This window comes from Rissa tridactyla, chromosome 5 (genome assembly GCF_028500815.1).
Source record: "Rissa tridactyla isolate bRisTri1 chromosome 5, bRisTri1.patW.cur.20221130, whole genome shotgun sequence".
NCBI lineage: Eukaryota > Metazoa > Chordata > Aves > Charadriiformes > Laridae > Rissa > Rissa tridactyla.
Window position 1 is genome coordinate 41,238,448 of NC_071470.1, and position 22,650 is coordinate 41,261,097.

The window sequence follows — 22,650 nt, forward strand, 5'->3', positions numbered from 1 at the left end:
TCCTCCCCCACCTCTTCCCAGGCACCGAGGGGACACGTTTGGCCTGGGGACATCTCTGCCTTCTGTCCAACAGGCTGACGAGACAGATGCCAGGAAAACGGGATGCTGTGACCATGGGCTGTCTCTGAGCTTCACGTCCCTGATCTCCCACCTGCCCCACAGCCCTTGTCCGCAGACCAAGCCGTTGCTTCGCAGTCGCAGACCGGCTTCGGGGGATGACACAGAGAAGAGAGCAGGGAAGGAATCACATGCCAACATGGGGGAGTCTCCAGGCAAACAAGCCCTGCCCAGCCCTGCTTCTTCCCAGCTCTCCATACTTGCCAAACCAGGGCAATAAAACCCTTCCCAGCTCATCCCAACAGACACCGGCTGCATGTTTCTCCGGCTTTTATTTCCAGACAGAGGAATAGCACACAGGGACACCCAGCACAGCGGGCGGCACCCTGAGGTGGTGGCTTTGGTGGGGGGACAGGAGGACAGTGGCGATGGAGAGGCTGCCCCCAGGCTTGCACCGCCACCGGGAGATTATTTTTTTTCCTGGGATTTTGCTGCTGGGGAGCAGCTCTGAGTCGTCACAGCTTGCTGGTGCCTGGCACATGCGGCACACCACGCACGGTGGTGAGCACAGACCGTGCCTGGCGTGAGAACACCATCCACGGTGAGGAGGGCAGGAGAGGGGCAGAGGGGACTGGGAGGGGATGGAGACAGGGCTGGGTTGTCCCCAGGGTGGTGGCTGCCAGCTCGGCCATGGCTCTGCCTCCCTGGGGATGGGGAGTGATGGAGTGGGCTGCCTGGATCCAGCCAGGATGGGGCTGTGCACTTCCAGCACCAGCTCCTACAGTTGCTCCTGGGCCAAAGAGCCATCGGCTTAAGAAGCTCCATCCACCTGGAAAAGGTTGGGGGCTAGTTGAGGAAACCCCACCCATGGTGGAGCCCGCAGGGCCAGGGAAGCACCCAGAGCATCTCCCAGAGGGGTCAGCACCCATGTGCTCTGTAAAGCTCCCCCTGGGACAAGCCTGCAAGGGGTAACTCTGGTCCTCATGAGGCTCTGCCCCTCCTGCCCTTTCGCCGCCTCCGGCAATGACAGGCCAAGGCTGCGGTGGCAGCATGTAGCAGCCTGCCTGGGCCAGGTCCTGGCCAGCGTGTGAGCCCAGACCCGCATCCCACAGCCCCACGCCAGGGCAGCACTGAGATGCTCTGCAGCACAGCACACCCCACGGCCCCCCCCATGGCGATCCCCCAGGAGGTCTGGGCGAGGGGGTCCTCAAAGCTCCCTACCTGCGCCTGCTCCTGTTTGCTCCTCAGCTCGAAGGTGTCCTCAGCACTGGACCAGTCCCAAAATTTTCTCATCCTGAACAGGAGGATAGGGAGCTGCCACCCATGCCGGCTCAGCCCAGGGTCCCTGTCCCTCCCTTCCCCGTCCCAGCTGGGGACATTACCTGGGCCACAGCTTCACAGCCAGGAGGGCCAGGGCGGCCACGCAGACCACAGCCATGAGCAGCCCGGCCAGGATGGTGAAGGCCAGGAGGTGGGTGAGAGCTATGGGAAGAGGGGAGACAGGGCAGATCCCTGCCGGTGCCAGCAAAGCCGGGGGGGCAGGCTGACACATTTCTGTGTGTCACCCCAGGCTGGATGGTGTCCTGTGCCCTGCTGGCACCCAGGGACGGGCAGGGCAGGGGGTGTCACCCAGCACAGCGACAAGCAGCAGCATCGTGTTTTGCCGTTTGCTGAACCCAAGCCAATTCCTCCTCACTTTTTTGATCGTTCTGCAGCACTCAACTCAATTTTCCGTTTCTGTGGGCTTTTTCAGCCCTTTCATAAAACCCGACCTGGGATGCTTCAGGAGAAAATCCCCTTGAAAGGAAATGCCCCATTCTCACAGTAAAACCCTCTCTCTTTCCCCATCCACCTAAAGGTTCGTGGCTGATTCAACCCACTTCTGCCGGTCATCCCCACTGCTCTGAAATCACCTTTCTGGCACAATTCCCCCTTCCCTGCAGAGCCCCCAGTGTCCCCAGCACAGCACCCCGGGGTGGGGGGGGGGGCAGGATGCGGGCAGCCCCACTCACTGTGCGCGTCAAAGTAGGCACCGGCTGTGGCGTTGCCCAGGGGGTTGCCGGCCACACAGGTGTACTCCCCCGAGTCCTCCGGCCCCACAGCCCCCAGCTCCAACCGGAGGGTGTTGTGGGAGGGGGAGACGCGGACTCCCGGTGTGGTGGCTGGGGCCAAGCTGGAGGCCAGGAGCTGGCCACGGCGGTACAGGGCGATGGTGGAAGCCGGGTGGCTGTCGGCCGTGCACAGCACGATGCCCACTCGCCCGCTGCGGTTCTCCAGGAAGGTGCTGACGGACACGTCCCGGGGGGGGTCTGCGTGGGGGAGATGGGGCTGGCGGTGGGCCATGGCGTGGGACCCCCTCCCACACTGGCCCAAATGCTCACCAAGGGCTGCTTAATGCATCCCTCCTCCAGTCTGGATCAGCTCCAGCCCACCCAGCCTGCAGCTGGAGGTTTCCCAGCCTCTCCAGCCCTTCCCTTCCCCCCACCAGCTGGAGCCCCCCCCTCTGTCTCAGAGCATATTGGCTCCAAATCTGACTTTCAAGGGGTACCTGCAGCCACTGCTAGACAAAACCCCAACATCCTCTTCCCTGGGTCCAAAGGGAGAGGAGCAGGGCAGGGAGAGGAGGAAGAGGAGGAGGAAGGCCCCCTCGCTGCAGCAGGACCATGAGGACAGGATGTGTGTGATGCTGGGCTGGATGCACCCAGCATGTTGGGGGGCTCTGTGCCCCATCCTGTCCCCGCGGGGCTGGAGGACACTCACAGAGCACGTTGAAGCTGAGGGTGGCCGAGGCGGTGCTGCCCCTCGTCCCGCTCGCCCGGCAGCGGTAGGAGCCGGTGTCAGCGCTGGAGACACGGGCAAGGATGATGGAGCCGTCCGGTCCCTCCTGCAGCCACCGGTTGTTCTTGTACCAGGTGTAGTTGGCCTCTTCCCCCACCCAAGGGATGGCTGAGCAGGTCATGGTGGCTGTGGTGCCTTCGGGGACTTCTGGAGAGGGCTCAACCATGATTGCAACCCCTGAGGAGGAGGAGGGAGGCCGAAGAGTCGGGGGGGTGCGGGGCTTGGCTTTGCACAGGACAACACCAGCTCCAAACCCATGCTCCCACGGGAGGGCCCCCCGGAACCCCGACACGGGGCTCACCCTGGCCATGGCTCGGGGCTGCCCTCACCTCCCACGTCCAGGTGCAGGGACGAGGACGCAGTGCCGTAGCTGTTGTTGGCCGAGCAGACGTAGAGCCCCGCGTCCCGCAGCTCCAGCCCCCCTATCTCCACCCGCAGGGAGTTGGGGGCCACCTGGACGGTGAAGCGTGGGTCGGACGGGCCCCATGTGGAGGCCAGGGGTGCGCGGCCGGGACCCCGGTGCAGGGCGATGTCGGAGGGCGGGAAGCTGTCGACGGTGCAGAGCAGGACGGCCTGCCGGCCCCCCCAGGGCTCCACCAGGGAGATGAAGGAAGGCTCCTGGGGTGCATCTGCAACAGTAAGGACAGCGTTTCCCCGCCAGCCTGCCCCCTAAAACAGCTCTGGTGGCAGGGAACCAGCCGGTGGGTTTTTGGGGGGTGACGAGTTTGCTGCTGGCTGAAGCGGGGGGGGAAGGGGCGCGATGCGAGGCCGAGGAACATCTGGGACCCCCCACCCCCACCCAGACCCCATCTGGGAACAGGCCACGGGCTGTCGCGGGATATCGCCAGGTGGCGACATAGACCGTCCTCCCAACAGCAGCGTCGCGACAACGACATCCCACCCGGGCCACCCCGGGCCCCCTTTCCCGGCAGGACACGGTGTCCGCCCCCTCTTCACACCCCCTACACCCACCCAACCCCACCCCCCCCCAAAACGCAGCCGCCCCTCACTCACAGAGCACCCGCAGGGCGGCGGGGGGGGCCCGGCGGCCGCGCAGCCCCCTCCCCGCCCGGCAGGCGTAGGCTCCCGCATCCGTGCGGCGGGCAGCGGGGAGGGCGAGGGAGGCGTCCGGCCCCTCCGCCAGCCACCGCCCGTTCTTGTACCAGGTGTAGAGGGTGCCCGGGCGGGCACCCGCGTCCCGGCAGGTCAGCGTCACCTCGGTCCCCTCGGCCACCTCGGCAGAGGGTCGCACCACCACCCGGACGGCTGGGGAGAGGGAAGCGAAGATGGCCCTCACCGGCCCAAAGTTTGCCCTCCTCGGCTGAGGCTGGGAAAAGATTTTCCCGGCTCCAAAGCCCCCGTCCCGCTTTAGCGGGGTGCGCGCGTGCATGGGGTGGGTGCCCACCCAAGCGGGCAGCAGCACCTCCCTGCCCTTCCACCAGCCCCACACTGTTCCTGACCCCCCCCCCCCCAATGCCCTGCTTCCCAAATTATTTGGGCCGTACCCCTCCATGCCCACACCAACCCTTCTGGGGGTCCCCAGCCAGAAGCCCTTCATCCCCCCATCCTGCGGGGAAGCCGGACTCACACTGCACACGGAGGGGCAGGGACGCTTGGGTGCTGCCGAGGAGGCTGTGTGCCCAGCACTCGTACTCGCCCTCGTCCTCCTCGGAGGCCTCCCGGAGCTCCAGCCTCAGCGTGTTGGGAGCCGGGGAGATGCGGCTGCTCTGCCTGGGGTGGTCACCTCCCACCGGGAGGCTGGAGGCCACCGGCTGCCCCTCCTTGAGCAGGGTGATCTCGGACAGGGGATTGCTCTCCACGGTGCAGAGGAGGATGACCGCCATCCCCTCGCCACTCTCCACAAAGGCCTTCATCTGCAGGTTCCTGGGGGGATCTGCAGGAAGGAAAGCAGGGAGGGGGGAAGAGGTAGACTGTAGGATCAGAAGCATCTCGGAGAGTCGGAGCATCCCCAGCCCGCGATGCTCAGGTTGGGATGGCTGCTCCTACGGTCTCCACTGGGCTGTGAGCTGGGGCAGCCACGCTCTGCTGCCAGGCTCCACTGCCTGAAACACAGGACCTGCTCAGGCAGCGCTGCCTCGTCCCTCAGCATCCGCCATCCGCTCGAACCAAACCGACACCCAAAACATGACACAGGGTCATTTGCTGAGCTCATTTCTAACCTGCAGCTCCAGCCATGCCGGCCAGGTGTGGGAGCATGGCATGGCACGCGGCCCGTCCCAGCTCAGTGCTCCGCTCAGACCCAACCTTGACAAAAAACACCCTTTGCACATCAGCGAGCCTAAAACCTCAGCAGCGCGGCCTGGGCAAAGGCAGCACAACTGTGGGTGCAACTAAGGCCCATAATGCCAAGATATTTTTAGCAGCATCCATCCAGCATTCCCCATCCAAAATCAGAAGGAGGGAGAGAAGCAACAGATTTGTTGCCAGGGTCTCAGGCTCTCTGGAGGACATTTCCAGGAGTGCTCCTCTACACTCACTCCTCACAGCAGATTTATGAGTTAAAGCCGTCTTTTTCTAATAAAAAGGAAAAAAAACCCCTTACATTCTGACTTGCGACTACATTTTTTTTTTGCACGTCTTTTTTTAAACAAAGTCTGGTTTTCATTTTCCAAATCAGGAAAAAAAAAATAAAAAATAATCCCGCAATGTTTCCTGAAAGCCGAAGATTTTTCTGTTTCAGTTTGGTGCAAAGCACAAGGACAAACTTGGGGCGCTTGGAGAAGCTTCCCTGAAATCTTCTGCGGACGACGTAGGGGTTGTTTGGCCAGGTCTGCTCGCCGGGGGTCTGACACAGGATTGTGGGGTATAAAGCTCAGCTTATTTGTCACCTGGGACAAAGGCTAATTTTTAACAAGCTCCCCAAAACTAAGGCAGGGCCCCGCTACCCATAACACCCCACAGACCGTGCCCCCAAGAGGGTTCCCACCTGAGGCCAAGGGACAAGTGACACCCCAGGGACCTCCCTACAGCGTGGCTGGGTCCCTGCCTTGGGTGGGCGCTGGGGACCTCCCCCCTGCGGCGTGAAGCCCCCTGCCCGCAGGGACTCACAGAGGACATTGAGGGTGGTGGGGGCAGAGCTGCGGGTCCGTGCCGGGGTCTGCACCGTGCAGTGGTAGGAGGCGGCGTCAGCGGCAGCGACGCTGGGGAAGATGAGGGCCGGGGACGAGCTGCTGCGGAACCAGACCTTGTTCTTGTACCAGGTGTAGCTCAGCACTTCCCGGCTGCCAGTCTCCACCGCACACGTCAGGTTGACGGCGTTGCCCTCCCGGATGTCTGGGGAGGGGGAGATCCAGACCCTGGCAGCTGCAGTGGAAGGGGAGGGTGGTGATGGTCGGGGAGAGTGAGGTGGGCAGGAGGGGACGGAAGGGCACCCGAGCAGGAGGGTGGTGGGACGCTTGGTGGGAGAGCTGGTGCCATCCAGGACTTCAGCTTGGGGCTCTTTTCCCATCATTCCAGATAAGAAGTGATGAAGATGCCACAGCCCCCTCCCTGCCAACCCCCTCTGGCAGGACAGCCCAGGGTGATGCCAGCTCTACAGGCACAGCCAGGACGGTGTCATGGATAGATAAGGCAAAGCCAGCCCTTTGCATCACCTCTGAGAGGAGTTGCAGTTCCTTCACCCTGTGCGGGGGGATACATGCAGCTCTCTGGGAATGCTTCTGGCGTAGCCCTCCGTCCCCATAAACACGCACCTTCCTCCGTTTCTTCTCTGTTTCTGTGCCGTCCATCCTGCTTCAGCTTCTCTCCCCTCCCTTCCCCATGAGCATCCTCCAGTAGCGCTTACCATCACCTCCTCACCATAACCCCCTGCCTCCATCCGTTCCCCCGCTGCCCACACAGCTCCATCCCACCTCCATCCCCTGCCTGCACCCTGCCCGTCCCCGGACACACTCACTGCCAGCAGTGAAGTTCACCGTGGCGCTGGCGTTGCCATAGGCGTTGCTGGCGGAGCACAGGTACTCCCCCTCGTCCTCCAGCAGCACGGGGTGGATGCTGACCCGCAGCATGTTGAAGGCCAAGGCGACGCTGAGCCGCGGTGGGGCGGTGGGCTGGGGCAGCGCCGTGGAGGCCACCAACGCCTGGTCCTTGAAAAGTGACAGCTCTGCCCGTGGGTTGCTGTCAACCGCGCACTGCAGGACGCCCCGCTGCCCCTCGGGGGTCTCCAGGAAGGAGGTCAGCACCGGTGCCCGCGGAGGATCTGCCCAGACGTTACACGGAGGGTGAGCAAACCCTGAGTCTGCACCCAGACCCCCCTGACGGTGGGCTGCCGGGCCCCAGCTCTGGCCCAGGAGGTCTCCTGTCTTCCCCTGGCCCTGGGTGGCATCCCCCTCCCCAAGCTCCTCGTACCCCCTGAGGTGTTTGCGGTGGGTCCTGGCACCTCTCAGCCAGCACCGGGGCAGCAGCAGCCCACGCTTGCAGCAAAAGCGTAAGCCAGACTTTCTCTCCCCAGAATTTTCCCCTCTGTCACAGACAGACAACACTGAAGTCTTGAAAAATTTGGGTAATTTCAGGTTGATTGAAACACGTTGTTTTAACTGAACCAAAATATTTGTTATTCCATTTTTTCCCCCCATTTTTATGCAACATGGCAGGCAGCTGAGACATGCAGTGGCCCCACCGCTTCTCATCGGAAAGTTCTGCTTGAAAGGGTTTTATTCAGACTAGGAGTTTATCGAGGAGATATGCTCCCATAAACTTTCTACTTTTAACACTTCGGCATTTTCTAAGGGCGGAGGACGGTTTATTACAAAGTGTGCAGAGCTCTAGTTCAAGTCCTGTGCGTGGGACATGCAGCGTTTGGGGACAGTGCCAGCAGCGAGGGCTGTGCAAGGTGCCCGCTATGTGCCAGCCATAGCCCTGCGTGGCCAAATGGCCTTGCTCAGCATCCCGTCCCTGGCACCGTCCCACACGCAGCACCATTCCGCTCTTGGCACCATTCCAGCCCCAGCACCATCCCATCCCCAATCCACCCCCAGCACCATCCCAGCACCATCCCCATCCCACCCCCAGCACCATCCCATCCCTGGCACCATCCCGCTCCCGGCACCATCCCACCCCCAGCAACCCGCTCCCCCTCCACCTCAGTTCCCAGGAGGATCCCACTCACAGGAGATGCGCAGGGCGACGGCCGGGGAGATGCTGGTCCCCGAGGGGCTGTGGGCTCGGCAGTGGTAGGAGCCGGCGGCGGCACTGGCGATGTGGGGCAACGCGAGGAAGTTGTCGGGGCTCTCCTGGAGCCGTTCGCTGTTCTTGTACCAGGAGTAGACGGTGTCGTCCTGCGGCTCTCCCACCACTTGGCATGTCAGGGAGACATCGTCTCCCTCCCGCACCTCCGTGGACGGTGAGACGAGGACTCGGGCAGCTGGAGATAGGATGCCGCCAGCTCAGAGGGCACCGCAGCAGAGCTCGGCACTGCCGGTCCCTGAGGAGCCCCGACACAACATGGGACAGAAACAAAACGCTCATCACTTCCATAACGTGCACCACAGGTCTTGTTCTGAGTAGGGGGGGGGTCGCAGACCCTCGCAGCCCTGGGGTTGGCACTAGACCTCGATTTTTCAGAAAACGTGTTGGTCCTTGTCCCCATCAGCTGACAGCCCCCCCAACTCTGTCACTTGTGGTGCCCAGGGCTGAGGCTGAGGTGTGTGAATACAGGTGCCTGGTGCGGGGGAGGGATGATGGGAGCTGACACCTCCGGAGCAGCAGCCAGGGCCCTTGTGGGATCCAGCAGCACTGGGTGGAAGCGCAGACATGGGCTCCCATGTGGACACCTCCATGGAGACCCATTCGGATCTCTCAGTCTGAGTCCCCCCCAGCGTCACCACCCCACCAACGGGGCACAAGCCATCTGGCACGCGGTACTCACTCTGCACACGGAAGTACAGGTGGCGGGACGCGGTGCCGTGCGCGTTGGTGGCAGTGCAGCGGTAGCTGCCCTCGTCCGCCGGCGTCACCTCCCGGATCTCCACCCGGAGGGTGTTGGGGGTGGCCGAGGCAGCGACCCGCGGGCTGGGGCTGCTCCCCGCATCACTGGCGGCCACCAGCTCCTCGCCCAGGTGCAGGGCCAGCCGGGCGGGAGGGTTGCTCACCACCGAGCACTGGAAGATGGCCAGGCGGCCTCTCTCCGTCTCCAGGAATGCCGTCAGGTCGGGATCCCTTGGGGGATCTGTGCAGGGCAGAGAACGGCGGTGGAGCAGCCACCGCTCCCCAGCATGAGACCTCCTGGAAAGCTGCAGCCTCCTCCCAGCATCCCAGAAAGACAGGGAAAAGCTGCATCACCTTTGGGAAGGGGAAGGGGAAGGGGAAGGGGAAGGGAAGGGAAGGGAAGGGAAGGGAAGGGAAGGGAAGGGAAGGGAAGGGAAGGGAAGGGAAGGGAAGGGGAAGGGGGAAGGGAAGGGGAAGGGGGAAGGGAAAGGGAAAGGGAAAGGGAAAGGGAAAGGGAAAGGGAAAGGGAAAGGGAAAGGGAAAGAAGGGAGATCTCTGCTGGACCTGGGGGGGACTGGGAAGGGGAAGGGAAAGGGGAAGGGAAGATCTCTGCCAGACCCGGGGGAACCACACCATCCCCAGGGTGACCACAGTGTCCCCACCCGCAGCAGCCACCCCCATGGGCTCTCCGGGGCATGCTACACCATGCAGCGTCCCTCAAACATAGACAGGCTTTACCCCTGCAGGGCCACACGCACACGTGCCCGTGCAGCTGTTAAGGGCGTGCTTGCTCGGTAGGAAAGTAAAGGGGCTGCAGGTGGTGGCACAGAAGGACGGACGCCCACAGGAGGAAGCCCCGGGACATATATAACATACTCAAAGATGCCGCACGTGCACCCACCCACATCAGCTCTGCCCAGACCCCGGGCACAGCTGCAACGTGAGCAGGGCTGGGCACGCTTGCACGGGCATAAGCCACAAACCCTGATATAATAACAAACCCAGCGTCCCCCTGCAGCCCGTACGTACACAGCACATCTAGGGAGACAGCGGGGGAGCTCCGGCTGCTGCCGTCGGTGGTGGCTCTGCAGTGGTAGAGGCCCGCATCCGTGCTGGCCACTTGCCGAAACACCAGGGAGGTGGCCGAGCCCCCGGCGAGCCACCGGCCGTTCCGGTACCAGGTGAAGTTGGGCAGAGCCAGGGAGTCGCTGCTCAGCCGGCAGGTCAGGTTGGCGGCATGACCTTCCAGCACGTGGGAGGATGGAGACACTGTGATGCTGGCAGCTGCGGGCAGGGGCAGAGGCAGGGGACAAACATGGTCCATCATGAGCTCAGCCAGGATGGCCAGCACCGCCTCGGCAGCGTTAGGGTGAACAACGCCTCCCAGGGCCGGCCAGCTGGCAAGTGACTTTGTGGCTATTCCAGGAAAAGGCAAATGCTGGCTAACCCTGCAACACTGCAACGGGGACATCTCCGAGCTGGAGCAGCACCCATGGGAGCCCAGCAATGGGGTACTGGCCACCCAGGGCTCCACCAGCTGAGGGATGATGTGCCGGCAAGGAGGGGGCCCAAGGGAACCCCCTCGGCAGCGTTTTGCTCAGCATCCCTTGTCCTGTATGGGCAGGGGTCAGCAGCGAATCCCCACCAGGAGCTGGAGCCCTCGCTCTAGCCATCGGGGGACCCTCCAAACCCAGCAGGAGGGGCTGGAGGGGCCAGCACCCCCCCTTCCTGTAGCAGCCCCCACTTTAACCCCACTCACACTCCACCCTAGCACCAGGCAACTTGTGCTTGGCAGCGCTTTTGAGACAGATGCTGTTTGATAGCCTGGTTTTCATGGGCACGTGGCCTACTTCTGCTCGTTCTGCCCTTCTGCCACCATCGCCTTTGATCTCCTGAGCCTGTCTCCTTCCCTGGCATTCCCTTCCCAGCCTCCCCTCTCCCAGGATTTTCCCAGACGCTGCGGACTTGTGTAGCATCTGGCTGTATGCCGCCCACCAACCTTCCACCACACTCACTCTCAGCCCTGAAGTCCATGGCCGCGCTGGCATTGCCTTGCGGGTTCCCAGCCCAGCACACGTAGGTCCCCTCGTCCTCCAGCACCACATCCTGGATCTCCACCTTCAGGCTGTTGTAGGACAAGGTGGCGCGGACCCTGGGGTTGGGGGCTGTGGGGCAGCCCCGTGTGCAGGCTATCACTTCTCCTTCTCTCCATAGGGTCAGGTTGGCCTCTGGGTCACTCTCAACGGTGCACTGGATGATGCCCAGGTGCCCGCTGTGGGTCTCCAGGAAGGAGCTCATCACCGGTCGCCTCGGTGGGACTGCGGAGTTAAAACACCTCTCATGAGAATACTATGGATTCCTGAGGTTGGGAGAACCTCAAGAACCTGAGGGATTGCTGCTTTCCAGAGCCACCTGAGCATCCCACAACCCTCCAGCTGCCATACCCCAGAGTCCCACATCTGCTGGCTCTCTGCATGCCCCAGGCACCTCTGATAGCACCTCTGTTGTCACCTGGATTGAGCTTAGGTTCCGAGTGCAGGTGCCCAGCCCTATCCCAAACCCTGGAGCAGATCCACAGAGACCCCAGTGGTTCAGGCACCTGGGGTCCGGTTGTGATGCACATTTCCTACCACAACTATGGAAAAATAGCATTTTGACTGAAAATTCCTAATGGTATTTTTCCTGGTTTGGTATCACAGAAGATTTTTATTTTACAGCACAGAAAATATTTGGAAGGCAAAATCCTAACAGATGATTTTTTATTTTTTTTTCCACAGGGATCACTTATTGTTCTGAGAAATTGAATTTAATTTCACGGGACATTTTAAAACTCTTTGATCCTTGGGCATTTTGGGATTCTCCGATTTTCTCCTCCCCAAACTCACAGACTTACCTGCAAAAGGGAATTTTCCTCCCTCTCCACATTTCTGCCGAAAAGCTCCTTGGCTGTGTTCAGGGGTAATGGGGGAAATCTCGGAGTGGGAACAGCAGAGGGGCTTCCCAGCAGGGCCACCCACCCCAGACCCGGGACCCCATTGTCTAGCCCGGCCATTACGGGGGGAAGGTGACCCCCCGGCAGCACTTACAGAGCACACGGAGCGGGACAGCTGCTGACTTGTCGCTGCCATTGCTGCTCCGGACCCTGCACTGGAAAGCGCCCGCGTCCTCGCCGCGGATGGAGGGGAAGCGCAGCGTCGGGGCCGAGCTCTCCCGCAGCCACCTGCTGTTCCTGTACCAGGTGTAGAGGGTCTCCTCCGCCGCCGCGCCCCGAGCCCCCAGGCAGGTCAGGGTGACAGCTGCCCCTTCCCGCACCTCCGCCGAGGGCTGGATCAGGATCTCTGTAGCTGGAGGAGGGATGGGAGCCCTGTCAGGGAGGGAAGGGAAACCTCTGCCGCAAACCTTCGCCCTTCCCCTGGCTCCGTCCGGCTAAAGCTCCCTCTAAGGCAGGACCTGAGCAGCCCCCTCCCTCGCAGGAGCCCGTGGCATCGCTTGCTGCATCTTTGGTGGGTCATGTTCCCTGGGGACACTGGATGTGTCCACTCAAGCCGTTCGCCCTGGCTCTCTGCCACCAACAGAGACAAGCAAGACCTTTCCTGAGCCTTCACCTGCTCTCTCCGAGCACCTGCGTTCAGCCCGGTGAACTGCTCCCAGGACAGGCTCAGTCCCCTCTGCCCATTGGTGGGTGACCGGCTGGGCTGGAGGCATCTTGGCCAACTTGAAATGGACCCCAGCTAACCACTGTGGCACCCAAACTCAGGTTTATTTTCTCTGGAATGGCACCCTGAGGTCCATTTTGGTTTCTTTTGACATCCTAAGGGAGGCTCGTCCTGGACATGGTTTTTGGGAGCTTTTCTCCCCTCCTTTTCCATGGCCGCCACCTCTGTCACCCCAGACCATCGAGGCTGGGTACAGAGGGTTAGGGGATGGAGCAGGACGAGCTGGTCCTTGCTGCGTGCTCAGATGCCGTGCACCACTGGGGGCTTGCGGGGACAGGGAAGAAAGAGTTTGGACAAACTTTACTACAGATTTTGCAGCATTTTGAAAAGCAATACTCAGAAGCGCCTCCAGCTCTGAAGCAGCTTTGACCTCCCCGAGGTGGGGAAGGGCTGCTGGGAGGGCACCGCCACCACATGGTCCCCAAGACACCGATGTCCCCTGATGCCACACAAGTCCCGCCAGTTCTCAGGGCTGTACGCACCCCACCCCCAGCCCTGCAGAAACAGCCCCGGGGGGGTTCATCGGTACCCAAACCCATGGCCAGGAGCCTGGCAGCCCCCTCGCACCAGGACTCACCGCGGGCAACGAAGGGCTTGGTGGCACTGGCGTTGCCGTAGGCGTTGGTGGCCACGCAGCGGTACGACCCGCTGTCCTGCGGCCCCACGTCGCGGATCTCCAGCCGCAGGGCATTGCGGGAGGTGGTGACACCCAGCCGCTGGTGGGGGGCTGCCTGTGACCCACTGGCCGCCACCAAGGTGTCGTCACGGTAAAGGGCGATGGTGGCCGGGGGGTGGCTGTCCACAGCGCAGCGGATGATGGCCAGCCTGCCCCCCTGTGTCTCCTGAAAGAGGGTGATGGTGGGGTTCCGGGGGGGGTCTGCAAGAGAGGAGAGGATGCTGCAGCTCAGGAGGTCCCAGCAGTGTGGCCACCACCTGAACATGGGGCACGTGGGGCACGTCCACCCCCAGCCTCCCCCCAGCTGCTCCTCCGAGCAGCTTTCCCCTTTACATAAGCGGGTTATATTTACTCGCAGAAATGTCAAAGCCAAACCCAGGGCTGTTTTATTTTTCCCCTGACTTGCAAAAGCTCCTGGGCTGTTATTATCATAGCTGGCTCCTCGGTTAGTAACCTCCCCGCAGTTTATGGTGTGCAAGTGATTAGTGGAGGAGCGGGAGATGCTGCAGTGAAGGGACGGGTCCCTGCAGCAGTAAATACCAGTTAATGGTACCTTCAAACATGGCTCATGACCAGAAATGATTGCATTTACAGCAATTTCTACCCAGGAGGGCTGAAAAACCCCACTTTTAACTGGACCCAAGGTGTTTGGGCAGAGACTTTGTTACGACTCAGGGAGGTTTGCGCAGCCCCTGGCACAAAGGGACCCTCGTCTGGTGGGGGGAACCCCCACCCCCTGGCAGGAGCCGTGGGCACTCACATGTGACGCTCAGGCTGATGGCCTGGGACGTGTCGCTGCCCCGGTCGTTCATCACCTTGCAGGAGTAGTAGCCGGCGTCGCTGGCGGCTACGCGGTGGAAAAGCAGGGTGTGCACCGTGCCCTCCTTGAGCCAGGCATTGTTCTTGTACCAGGTGTAGTTGAGGTCCTGGCCCTCCCTGCCAGGGACGTCGCAGGACAAGGTGGTGGCCGTCCCCTCCTGCACCTCAGCTGCAGGGCTCACCGAGATCTCTGCAGCTGACGGAGACGGGAGCACATTCAGGATGGCCTCAGAGGCTGGAGAGCCGACCTCCTCCACCAACCCCCTGCCCCTGCGGCACAGGACAGACTCTGGGGACAGGCAGGACCCCCTTTGCCCCCCGGGGATGATGATGGAGGCAGGAAGCGTTTGGGTTTGTTCCCTGCCAGCAACACCTTGCCAGCTGGGGTTCAAGTTCTGGATTTAATGCAAAGCCCCAAGGGCAAAACTCATGGTGGCTGCAGCAGTGTCCTTCGCCCCTCACGGTCTGCACGGGGGGCTCTGGGGGGGGCAGACTGGCCCCACCTGCTCCAAGCCGGGGGGAGATGCTCCCTGTGGGGCTGCAATATGGCCAGGCTCCTGGGTGATGCGGCCGTCTGGGGCTTGTCCCTACCACAGGATCTGATGGGGGACCATGGCTGCCCTTCCCCACAGACCACCCTGGCTCCGAATCCCCATGAGCTCTGGCAAGCTCCTTCCCAGCAGAGACAGCGAAGCCTTGCAGCCTGTTCCACTCCCCCGGCTTGGCTGGAAATCCCTCCCTGTCCTGTCTTTGGGGCTCACCACAGCCCTGCACCGTGAAGGACGAAGGATGCAGGCGTGTCGCGATGGAGGCATCACAGTCCTCCACCACGGATTCTCCAGCTCCTGGACCTCCAGCTGGTACCGGCCACCTGAGTGCCAGCCCCTGCCCACCCCGGTCCAGACTCACTGGATAAACTCCATCCTGCTCCCACGGCCCCACTCCTCCTCCAGCGACACCCCAGCCTCAGGCAAGCTCCCCTGGCACTTACAGAAGACGTAGAGCGTCACGGCAGGTGCCACGCCAGCCCCGACAGCGTTCTCGGCTTTGCAGTGGTACTGCCCGTAGTCCTCCCGGCGAACACCCCGGAGGGTCAGGATCTGCTCGCTGCCCATGACCACCCCGTCCTTGTACCAGTGGTATGCTGAGACAGGGGGGTAGCTGCTGCTCACCTCGCAGGTGAGGGACACCGTGTCACCCATGCGGATGTTCTGTGTGGAGGGGTTGACCGACACCTGGATGTCCTTAGGGGTGTCTGTGGGGAGGACAGACAGACAGCGGTGAGGCTGGGCAGGACCCGCGGGATGCTGCCGCAACCCGTCCTGCTGTTTATTCGTGAGGGTTTGGCGTGGAGGAAGGAGCAAAAGTCTCCCCCAAGCACAGGAGCTGGCCCTGGCACAGGGATGGCGACTTTTCTCAGAGGAGAGCTGGGAAAGGGGACAAAGCTGCCACACCAGCAGCAGAGAGGGGTGGGCGCACCGGTGGGTGCCAGGACGTGCCACGGAGCTGGAGCTGGCAATTCAGCAGCGTTTATGGGACCAGCGCTGGCCCTGGCTGCGGAGAGCCATGGGGGAAGAGGAGAGGGAGGGAGAAGCAGAAGGAAAATCTGCTCTGGCTTTTTGCAAAGGACAGCAGGAGGGAGGCACGACAGGTGGCAGGAGGGGTGGCAGGAGGGGGACCTGAGTGGCATGGCTGTGACAGAAGCCCGTCCCCCTGCCCTGCTGAGCCACCCCCTGTGCAGAACCGTCTCACGTACGTCTCACCCGCAGGACGACCTCCCCGGTCGCCTTCCTGGAGCCGTAAGAAACTTCGCAGAGCAGCTTTTTGGAGTGGTCCTTCCAGGAGAAGGAGGTGGTGAGGGTCAGGTGCTGGCCGACCCCGCTTGTGTCCAGCTGGACCCGTCCAGACAGAGTGGAGACCTGGGGGTTGTAGCCCTCCCAGCGCAGTGCGACGTCGCCCGGCGGGCAGACGTAGGGTGTGGAGCACTCCAAGGTGGATGTTTGCCCCTCGGTCTGCTCCTCGCTGGTGGCAGTGCTCGGGTGCTCGAGGGCGTCTGGGGATGGAGAGCAGAGGGTGGGATGTCAGCGTGGGGCGAGCAGGCAGGGGGCTGGCAGGACCGGGGTGCCTCACCGCCATACCCACCCGAAACGCTCAGCATCACATCCCGCGCCGCCGACCACCGGTCGCCGTTGACGATCTCGAAGCGGAACCTGTAGGGCCCGCTGTCCTCCGGCGTCACCCCCCGCAGCAGCAGGGTGCAGTTGTGGGTGGCGGGGTCCCCCAGGAGCTGGGCACGGCCCCTGAAGCGAGCATCCACCTCCTGGGCCGCCGAGTGGTACACCAGCGCCTTCTGGGTGTCATAATCCTTGTACCAGATGGCCACGATGCCGTCGCCGGCCGCCACGTTGCTGGGGTAGCTCAGGGTGCAGGGAACCACCACGCAGGAGCCCCTGACGCCCTGCAGGGCCTCGGGGTAGGTGACCCCCCAGGAGCCCAGGGCTGTGTTAGAGGGAGGCAGCGGGAAGCGGGGGTGAGGGGGTGAGCCATGCCAGGGTCCTCCTCACGTTCCAGCCCCCTGCTCCCCTCCTGGGACCCTCTGGAGCCAGGACACATCTCCTGAGCTGCCTGAACAGGCAGGGGGTCGTGGTGGGGAGCGAGGGGCTGGGGGGGGAGAGGTGGGAGAGTAGAATGGCGGGTGGGGGGTGGGGGAGTTGAGACAAATTCCCCTGGGATAACTTTGAAGTGGAGAAGGGGGAGATGACAGGGAAAAGCCAGATCTGCGGGTGGTGCTTTTGGGCAGCGCAAGGCAACAGCCGGATTTGAAAAGCAAAGGCCTAAAAAACTAGTAAAAAAGGAAAATTTGCCCTCATGGCCCTTCATAAGCTTGTTTCCTTGCCCCTCTCTCTGGCTTCTTGTCCTTTCTCTCATGCCCTGGCTGAACCTCTTGCCACCCCACGCCCACCCCATCCCAGAGCCCACCCCATCCCTGCCCATGGACACCACGCGCCTGCCCATCGGGAGGAGGGGGCACGGGCAGAGCTGCCACGTGGGGGCACGGCACCACGGGGCATGTGCGAGCAAACGTTGCCAGAGCATCTGCTGTGCCATGGCCTGTGGGACAGCCAGGACCAACCTCGGGGTACCCAGAGCCCATCCTGCCCATCCCTGGGGTATCATGGATGGCTCCTGGCAGGGCTGGGGCATCAGCGCTCCCACCCTTCCTGGGCAACCAGCCCTTGCAGGGGACCGGACCATGCCAGCGGGTTTCTCTGTGGCATCGTACCTGGTGGGACAAGGCTGGCCAGGAGAACGAGCCACCAGGGCAGGCCCATGGTAGCACCCCGGGCACGGCTGGGGGTCCCTGGGGGCCGAGGCAGGGCAGGGTCACACCGCGAGGGTGGGAGGTGGCAGGTCTTCGAGGTTGGCGTTCGGCGGAGGGGACCCTGACAACAAGAAGAGGTGGCCAAAGGCCTTGCAACACGTTGCGTGCCAAGAGGTTATTGATCCAGGCAGGGTAAATCCTGCTCGCAGCAACACCGGCATCATTCTGGATGCACGGAGCTGCCGGCAGGGAGGAGGTGGAGATGCGGGGTGAAGGGGATCCCCGGCATTGCTGAACTCTCATGGGAGTTTAAGGAGCCAGTCCGGGTTCTGCAGTGAGGTGACAAGGTTTAGGGAGCTTATTCACGTGCTCTCTGCATCCGGGCAACCCGGGGAGCAAATGAAGAATAATATAATCCTGACATGGGAAATGTGTGTACCGGTGTGGGATGGGGTTGTGCAAATGCCTGTCATGGGAGTCGGGGTTGAAAATTAAAATGAGGACAAAGGAAAGCAAGTGGCTACCCAAAACTAAGAGGAGAGGTACTTCTAAAGAAGCACTCTCAGGGAAATCCCGATGAAAGCAGAAATCCCAGCGACCTGCTCAGGGCCACCAGCCAAAGCCCAGACGGTCTGAGCATCTTGGGGAGGGGGCACAGATGTGGGAACAGGGGACAGAGGACAGAAGGACATGGTTGGGCTCGTGTTAAAGCTGGCCTGATATGGCAGCTCCGCTGGGCACATGGTGCCAGTGCCCTGTGGGAGCAACTGAACCGCGGGCTGCAGGGGGCTGAGGATCAGGTCCTGGAAGTGGGGTTGAAGGACACAGATTTTTAGACTCCGCCGTTGTGATTTCAATAAGAGCAGCTGCGGTGAGGAGCAACGCGGCCGCAGCCCCCAGCCTGGCACGGCCGGTGCCCGTCCCGGGGTCTGCCTCTGCTTTTTGCTGTTGTACATTCAGGTGGGACGGTTTTAACTGGGGATTTATCAATTTTTAGTAGGTTTAATGGCTTTTTGCAGTTCTAGACCTAAGCAAACTGATGAACTTATTTTTAAACTTAAAAAAAAAGTATTCTATGATAAACCAGATTTTTTTTCAGAAGTTTTTTTCATTATCATGGAAATCAATTAATGGATCCATTTCAATTTAGATCTTTATCAAACAACTTAGCAACGTCTTCATACTGAACAAGGCAGCTCTTTACTCCCTGAGCCAACCTTTTCCTCCTTCAAACAATGATTTGTTACTTTGCTAACACCTTCTTTTCCAACATATGCTTTGAATTTGCTGGCTGCTAATTTGGTTTAGGGAGGTATTTTAGACTCCAAAGCACTCCTGAGAGCTCTAGTTCTGCCCAGGACTTTTCCTGGCCAAACCGAAGCACCAAGAGCAAATAAAACGGCCCTGCCAGCGCCCTCTCAGGGGGTCCCACTGCCCTGGCCCCCCCCCCAGCACCGTGGGGCTGGAGGGCTGCCCAGGGGCTGGGGGGGAACCAGGGACTGAGCCGGGGCCAGAAATAGCCATGGGACCAGCGGGAGCCGCTGGACTCGGGGCAAAGGAGGAAGGAAGTGCCGGCTCAACGCCGGGGTCCACTCCCCAGCTCCCCCCCCCCCCCTCCCCGACACTGAGTTTCATTTCTTCTGCCGCAGTTCTCTGGGTTTCAGTTTCTGGGCAGCATGGACCCTCTGCTGGGGACCCCAGCTCCCCTCCGCCCCGTGCTGCCGCTGGGGAGCAGGGCAGCCCGTGCTGGGGCCCTGGTGCTCATTGGCTCAACAAAATTAAAACATTTGTAAAGGTTTTTCTCGACACAAAAAAATTTTGCATATGCACAACACATCGGCGTCCCGGGCCAGGCATGCTGCAGACATCAGAGCAGCACAGGTTGTGTGTTATCAACTGATACTGACTGGGCAAGAATGTTTAGCTGTCACGCACTGGAAAACAGGGGGGGAAAGGCAATTACCTCGTGATTATCAAGTCTCCTCTGCACCCACGCTCAGGCTGAGCCTGAGCTGCCCCTGTCCCATCTGCGGGACAGCCAGCAGAACCCCCACAAGGGCTCCTGTGCACGCCAGCAAGCGCAAGGGAGATCTCCCACTTCTTCAGGCTTCAGCAAAAAAAAAAACCCACTGCCATAAAAAGGTGGCTGAGCATAAAGAGGGGAAACTTCTGGTGTTGGTTCCTTCAGCCTCCACCATGTCTCAATGAGGAGAAAGCGATGGAGATAGGGACCACAGGACAGTCTGGGAGCGTACCCCCAGGATGAGGGGTGGAAGGGAATTGCCTGCAGTTGTCCCCCAATGCTCCCACCCACCACACAGCTCCTTAGGGCCAGGGAGCCCACCTCCCCGCTGCCTGTCCCGGTCCTCTGCCTGCAAGAGCCAGCGAGGGAAGGGGGCAACCCCGTACTCCAGCCCTGCTCCTCCGCTGCCTGCTCTGCACACATTCTGGCACAGATCCTGCCCCAGTCCTGGAGGCTGGGAGAGCACCCTCCGCACGGGCTGGGAGGCTGCACAGTCCCACACCACCCTCTCGCTGCCACCACAGTGGCTTTGCCAATCTGTCACTCAGGGACCTGCACCAAGGGATGCAGGTCGGATGCATCCCTGTCTCCAAACCCAGCGAGCCTGGACTCGGGGCCCAGAGGTGTCTGGGCAGCTCTCCCAGCCCCAGCAGGAGACAGACGAGGCTCAACCCCACAGAGATGCTCTCACCTCCGCAACCATCCACCCTGCAGTGAGGTGCCTGTGATCAGCCCATGCCAACCCCCCACACCCCCACACCGCATCATGCGGGCACCTCGTCCCAGCTCAGCGCGGTGAACCCCAGGGTCAGTCTCTACCCCCGGTGTCCCCGTCCCAGCATCTCCCCAGGGAGCAGTGGCATTACCTGGGAGTGCCTGTGCCTCTGGTGATGTGGAGGGGTGTCAGGGACGGTGTGGTCTCAGGGACGGCACGTGCCCTCACCGCTCGGGGAGAGCTATTTATCTGGCGCGGGGGGTGAGGAGCCCAAAACCACATCACTTCCCCGTTCAGGGGTTTGTGCTTGCCGCTGCTTTTGGGAAGTGGCTGACATCATCAGATATTTCTTTCCTTTTCCTAATTGGGGGCTGTTTTGGGGCAGGGGCCGTGGTGGTCCCCATAGGAGGTTTTTGCAGCATCCCAATGCCGCAGGCTATGTGGGACATGGGGAGGCTGCATTTGTTTTGCACCGCTGCAGCCCAAGCAGCATCGCTCTCCTGGCCCCCCCCCGGAGCCCCTCGGGGCATCCTTGGCCCCGTGCTGTGCCAGAGCCAGAGCAGGACGATACCCCAGCCCTGTGGGCACCCACCCAGCACACCCAGAGGGTCGCTGGGTTTAGTGGGGAGAGCCCACGCTGGCGGTGCAGGGGCCTGCGGGCATGGCAATGCCGCTGCAGCCAATATTCCATGTGCCCAAGTCCTCCATGGGGCAGCCTGTCACCCAGAAACTTTGTTCTCTCTGTTAATTTGTGGGTTTTCACTGCAGCCCACATGCCCAAAGCGAGAAGGGGACTCTGCCAGCCCTCCTGAAGGGGGTTCCCAGCTCGGCACTGAGCCCATGCCAATACAAGACCGAGCCCCACGCAGAGGCTGCCGGGGCCGCCTGGCCAAGCTGCGGGGTTTGCCCTGAGGGCAGGACACCGGCCCCTTGGATTTTCAGGGGGAGGCACCAGAGGGGCCTGGGGGAACCTGCACAAGGAGCAACCAGGAGCAAGTCACCCCAGCAGCACGGCTGCCCCCAGCCTGGCACTGCAGCGTCACCTTCAGGCAGGGGCTGAGCTGATCTTTGGCCAGTTTGGGGACAGGATCCAGATCCAGCCTCTGCCGCAGGTGCTGGTATCTAAAGGCTTTGAGCAGCCTGGTCTAGTGGGAGGTGTCCCTGCCCATGGCAGGGGGGTTGGAACTAGATGATGTTTAAGGCCCCTTCCAACCCGAACCATTCTGTGATTCTGTAAAGCAAAGGAACTGTGTCAGGAGCCCGTCCGTGCACTGGGTAAAGCTTGCACTCAAATCTGATGGCTCGGGGTCAATGCTCGACCTCGTGTGAACAGACTGGAAGTGTGGGAAACTGCCCTCCGGAACCTCATGTTATTGTCCCCTCCCCAGCCGCCCCGTGCCCGTGCCAGGCTTGACTCAGCTGGGTCTGGTGCTGAGCCAGCAGGGCAGGAGCAGCAGCTGCCCGGCGAGCCCCTGGGGCTCTGCCACCCACCGCTGAGCAGCGATGCCCAAAAACCGGTCCCAGGCCCCTATGGTGAGCGGTGGGGGTGGGGGGGGGCTGCCAGTGCAGGGAGGCCATGCTGAGCCTGCACCCGCTGCGGCAGGGGCCACCATGAGCTGCCATCTCGGTTTGGGAAGGAGCTGAGCTGCGTTTCCTGACACAGCACTGAGCGAAGAAACCCTGACTTAGGCAAAAGCGGCCATATGGCATCTGGGCTTAGGCTGGCCAGTGCCAGGGCTACTGCAAATAGCCAGAGTGGCCATCTGGCCCCGAGGCAGGAAAGCCTGAGGCAGATCGACCCATCTCCAGCCTTTGTTCTGCATCAGCTTCCTGAGCCTCTGCTTCCCTTTCGGCCCCTCTGCGCCGCTTTTGCCGGAGCAGACGCCATCTCCGTAGTGCCCTTGCACAGGATGGTGCTGGGTGCTGCCATCCCCACTCAAGATTTGGGTGCTGCCAGGCCTGGATGTGACCCTTCGCTCTGCAAGGACTCTCTCTGAAGCCCTGGTGGGAATGCATCCCCATGGGGGGTGGCAGCGGGATCCAGAAGGTACAAGGTTGGGGCGAGAGCAGCCAGCCCAGCTCCACAACATGGCAAGCTCTGCCTGAGCTTGAAGTCCACTGCCAGGACAGAGTGGTCGTCTCCCACGGGGGTCTGGGGAAGGATGGAGTCGGGCCTGTGAGCAGAGCTGGGGAGCTCTCCTTGAGCATGGTGGGCAGACCCAGCCCAGGCTTGCAAGTCCCGGTGATGATGGGTCCTGTCAAGGCCCTTTCAAAGATCCGTTGGAAACCTGCACCCATCTCCAGAACAACCAGGCTGGGTTGGCCCCCATGGAGCCTCATCCCACCTTGTGGCCATGTCCTCCGGGTCAACAGCCCACCTTGCCCCCAGCTTCTCAGGAGTCCAGCAGACACATCTGAAACAAGATGTTGGCAGGGGCTCCTGCGCCTGTTCAGCATCACGCCACCGCTTGGAGATACCACCCCACCTGCCCCCAGCCAGCCAAGCCGCAGGGACCCATGAGCTTCCCCAAATTGGTG

At 61.7% G+C, this 22,650-nt stretch overlaps 1 protein-coding gene across 3 annotated transcripts; it reads right to left on the reverse strand.

The window, feature by feature from the left end:
• Positions 1-376: 376 nt before the first annotated feature.
• Positions 377-20,402, reverse strand: SIGLEC1 (sialic acid binding Ig like lectin 1). Of its 3 annotated transcripts, XM_054203904.1 has the most exons (22): positions 20,264-20,402; positions 17,336-17,495; positions 16,195-16,551; positions 15,809-16,105; positions 15,044-15,307; positions 13,994-14,248; positions 13,135-13,434; positions 11,928-12,185; positions 10,857-11,159; positions 9,871-10,125; positions 8,783-9,082; positions 8,024-8,278; positions 6,812-7,114; positions 5,965-6,219; positions 4,484-4,789; positions 3,910-4,161; positions 3,225-3,524; positions 2,818-3,072; positions 2,070-2,366; positions 1,440-1,539; positions 1,279-1,351; positions 377-886 (listed from the first exon to the last, which is right to left on the reverse strand). In XM_054203904.1, the coding sequence occupies exons 2-22, from the start codon at positions 17,382-17,384 to the stop codon at positions 869-871; spliced, it is 5,052 nt and encodes a 1,683-aa protein (XP_054059879.1). In that variant the 5' UTR covers positions 17,385-17,495; positions 20,264-20,402; the 3' UTR covers positions 377-868. The 3 variants fall into 3 exon arrangements, 1 of the variants encoding a protein (XP_054059879.1); XR_008466751.1 differs by lacking the exon at positions 377-886 and having other exon boundaries at positions 1,305-1,351; positions 1,440-2,366; XR_008466752.1 differs by lacking the exon at positions 377-886 and having other exon boundaries at positions 1,305-1,351; positions 1,440-2,366; positions 17,336-17,523; positions 20,264-20,352.
• Positions 20,403-22,650: the final 2,248 nt, after the last annotated feature.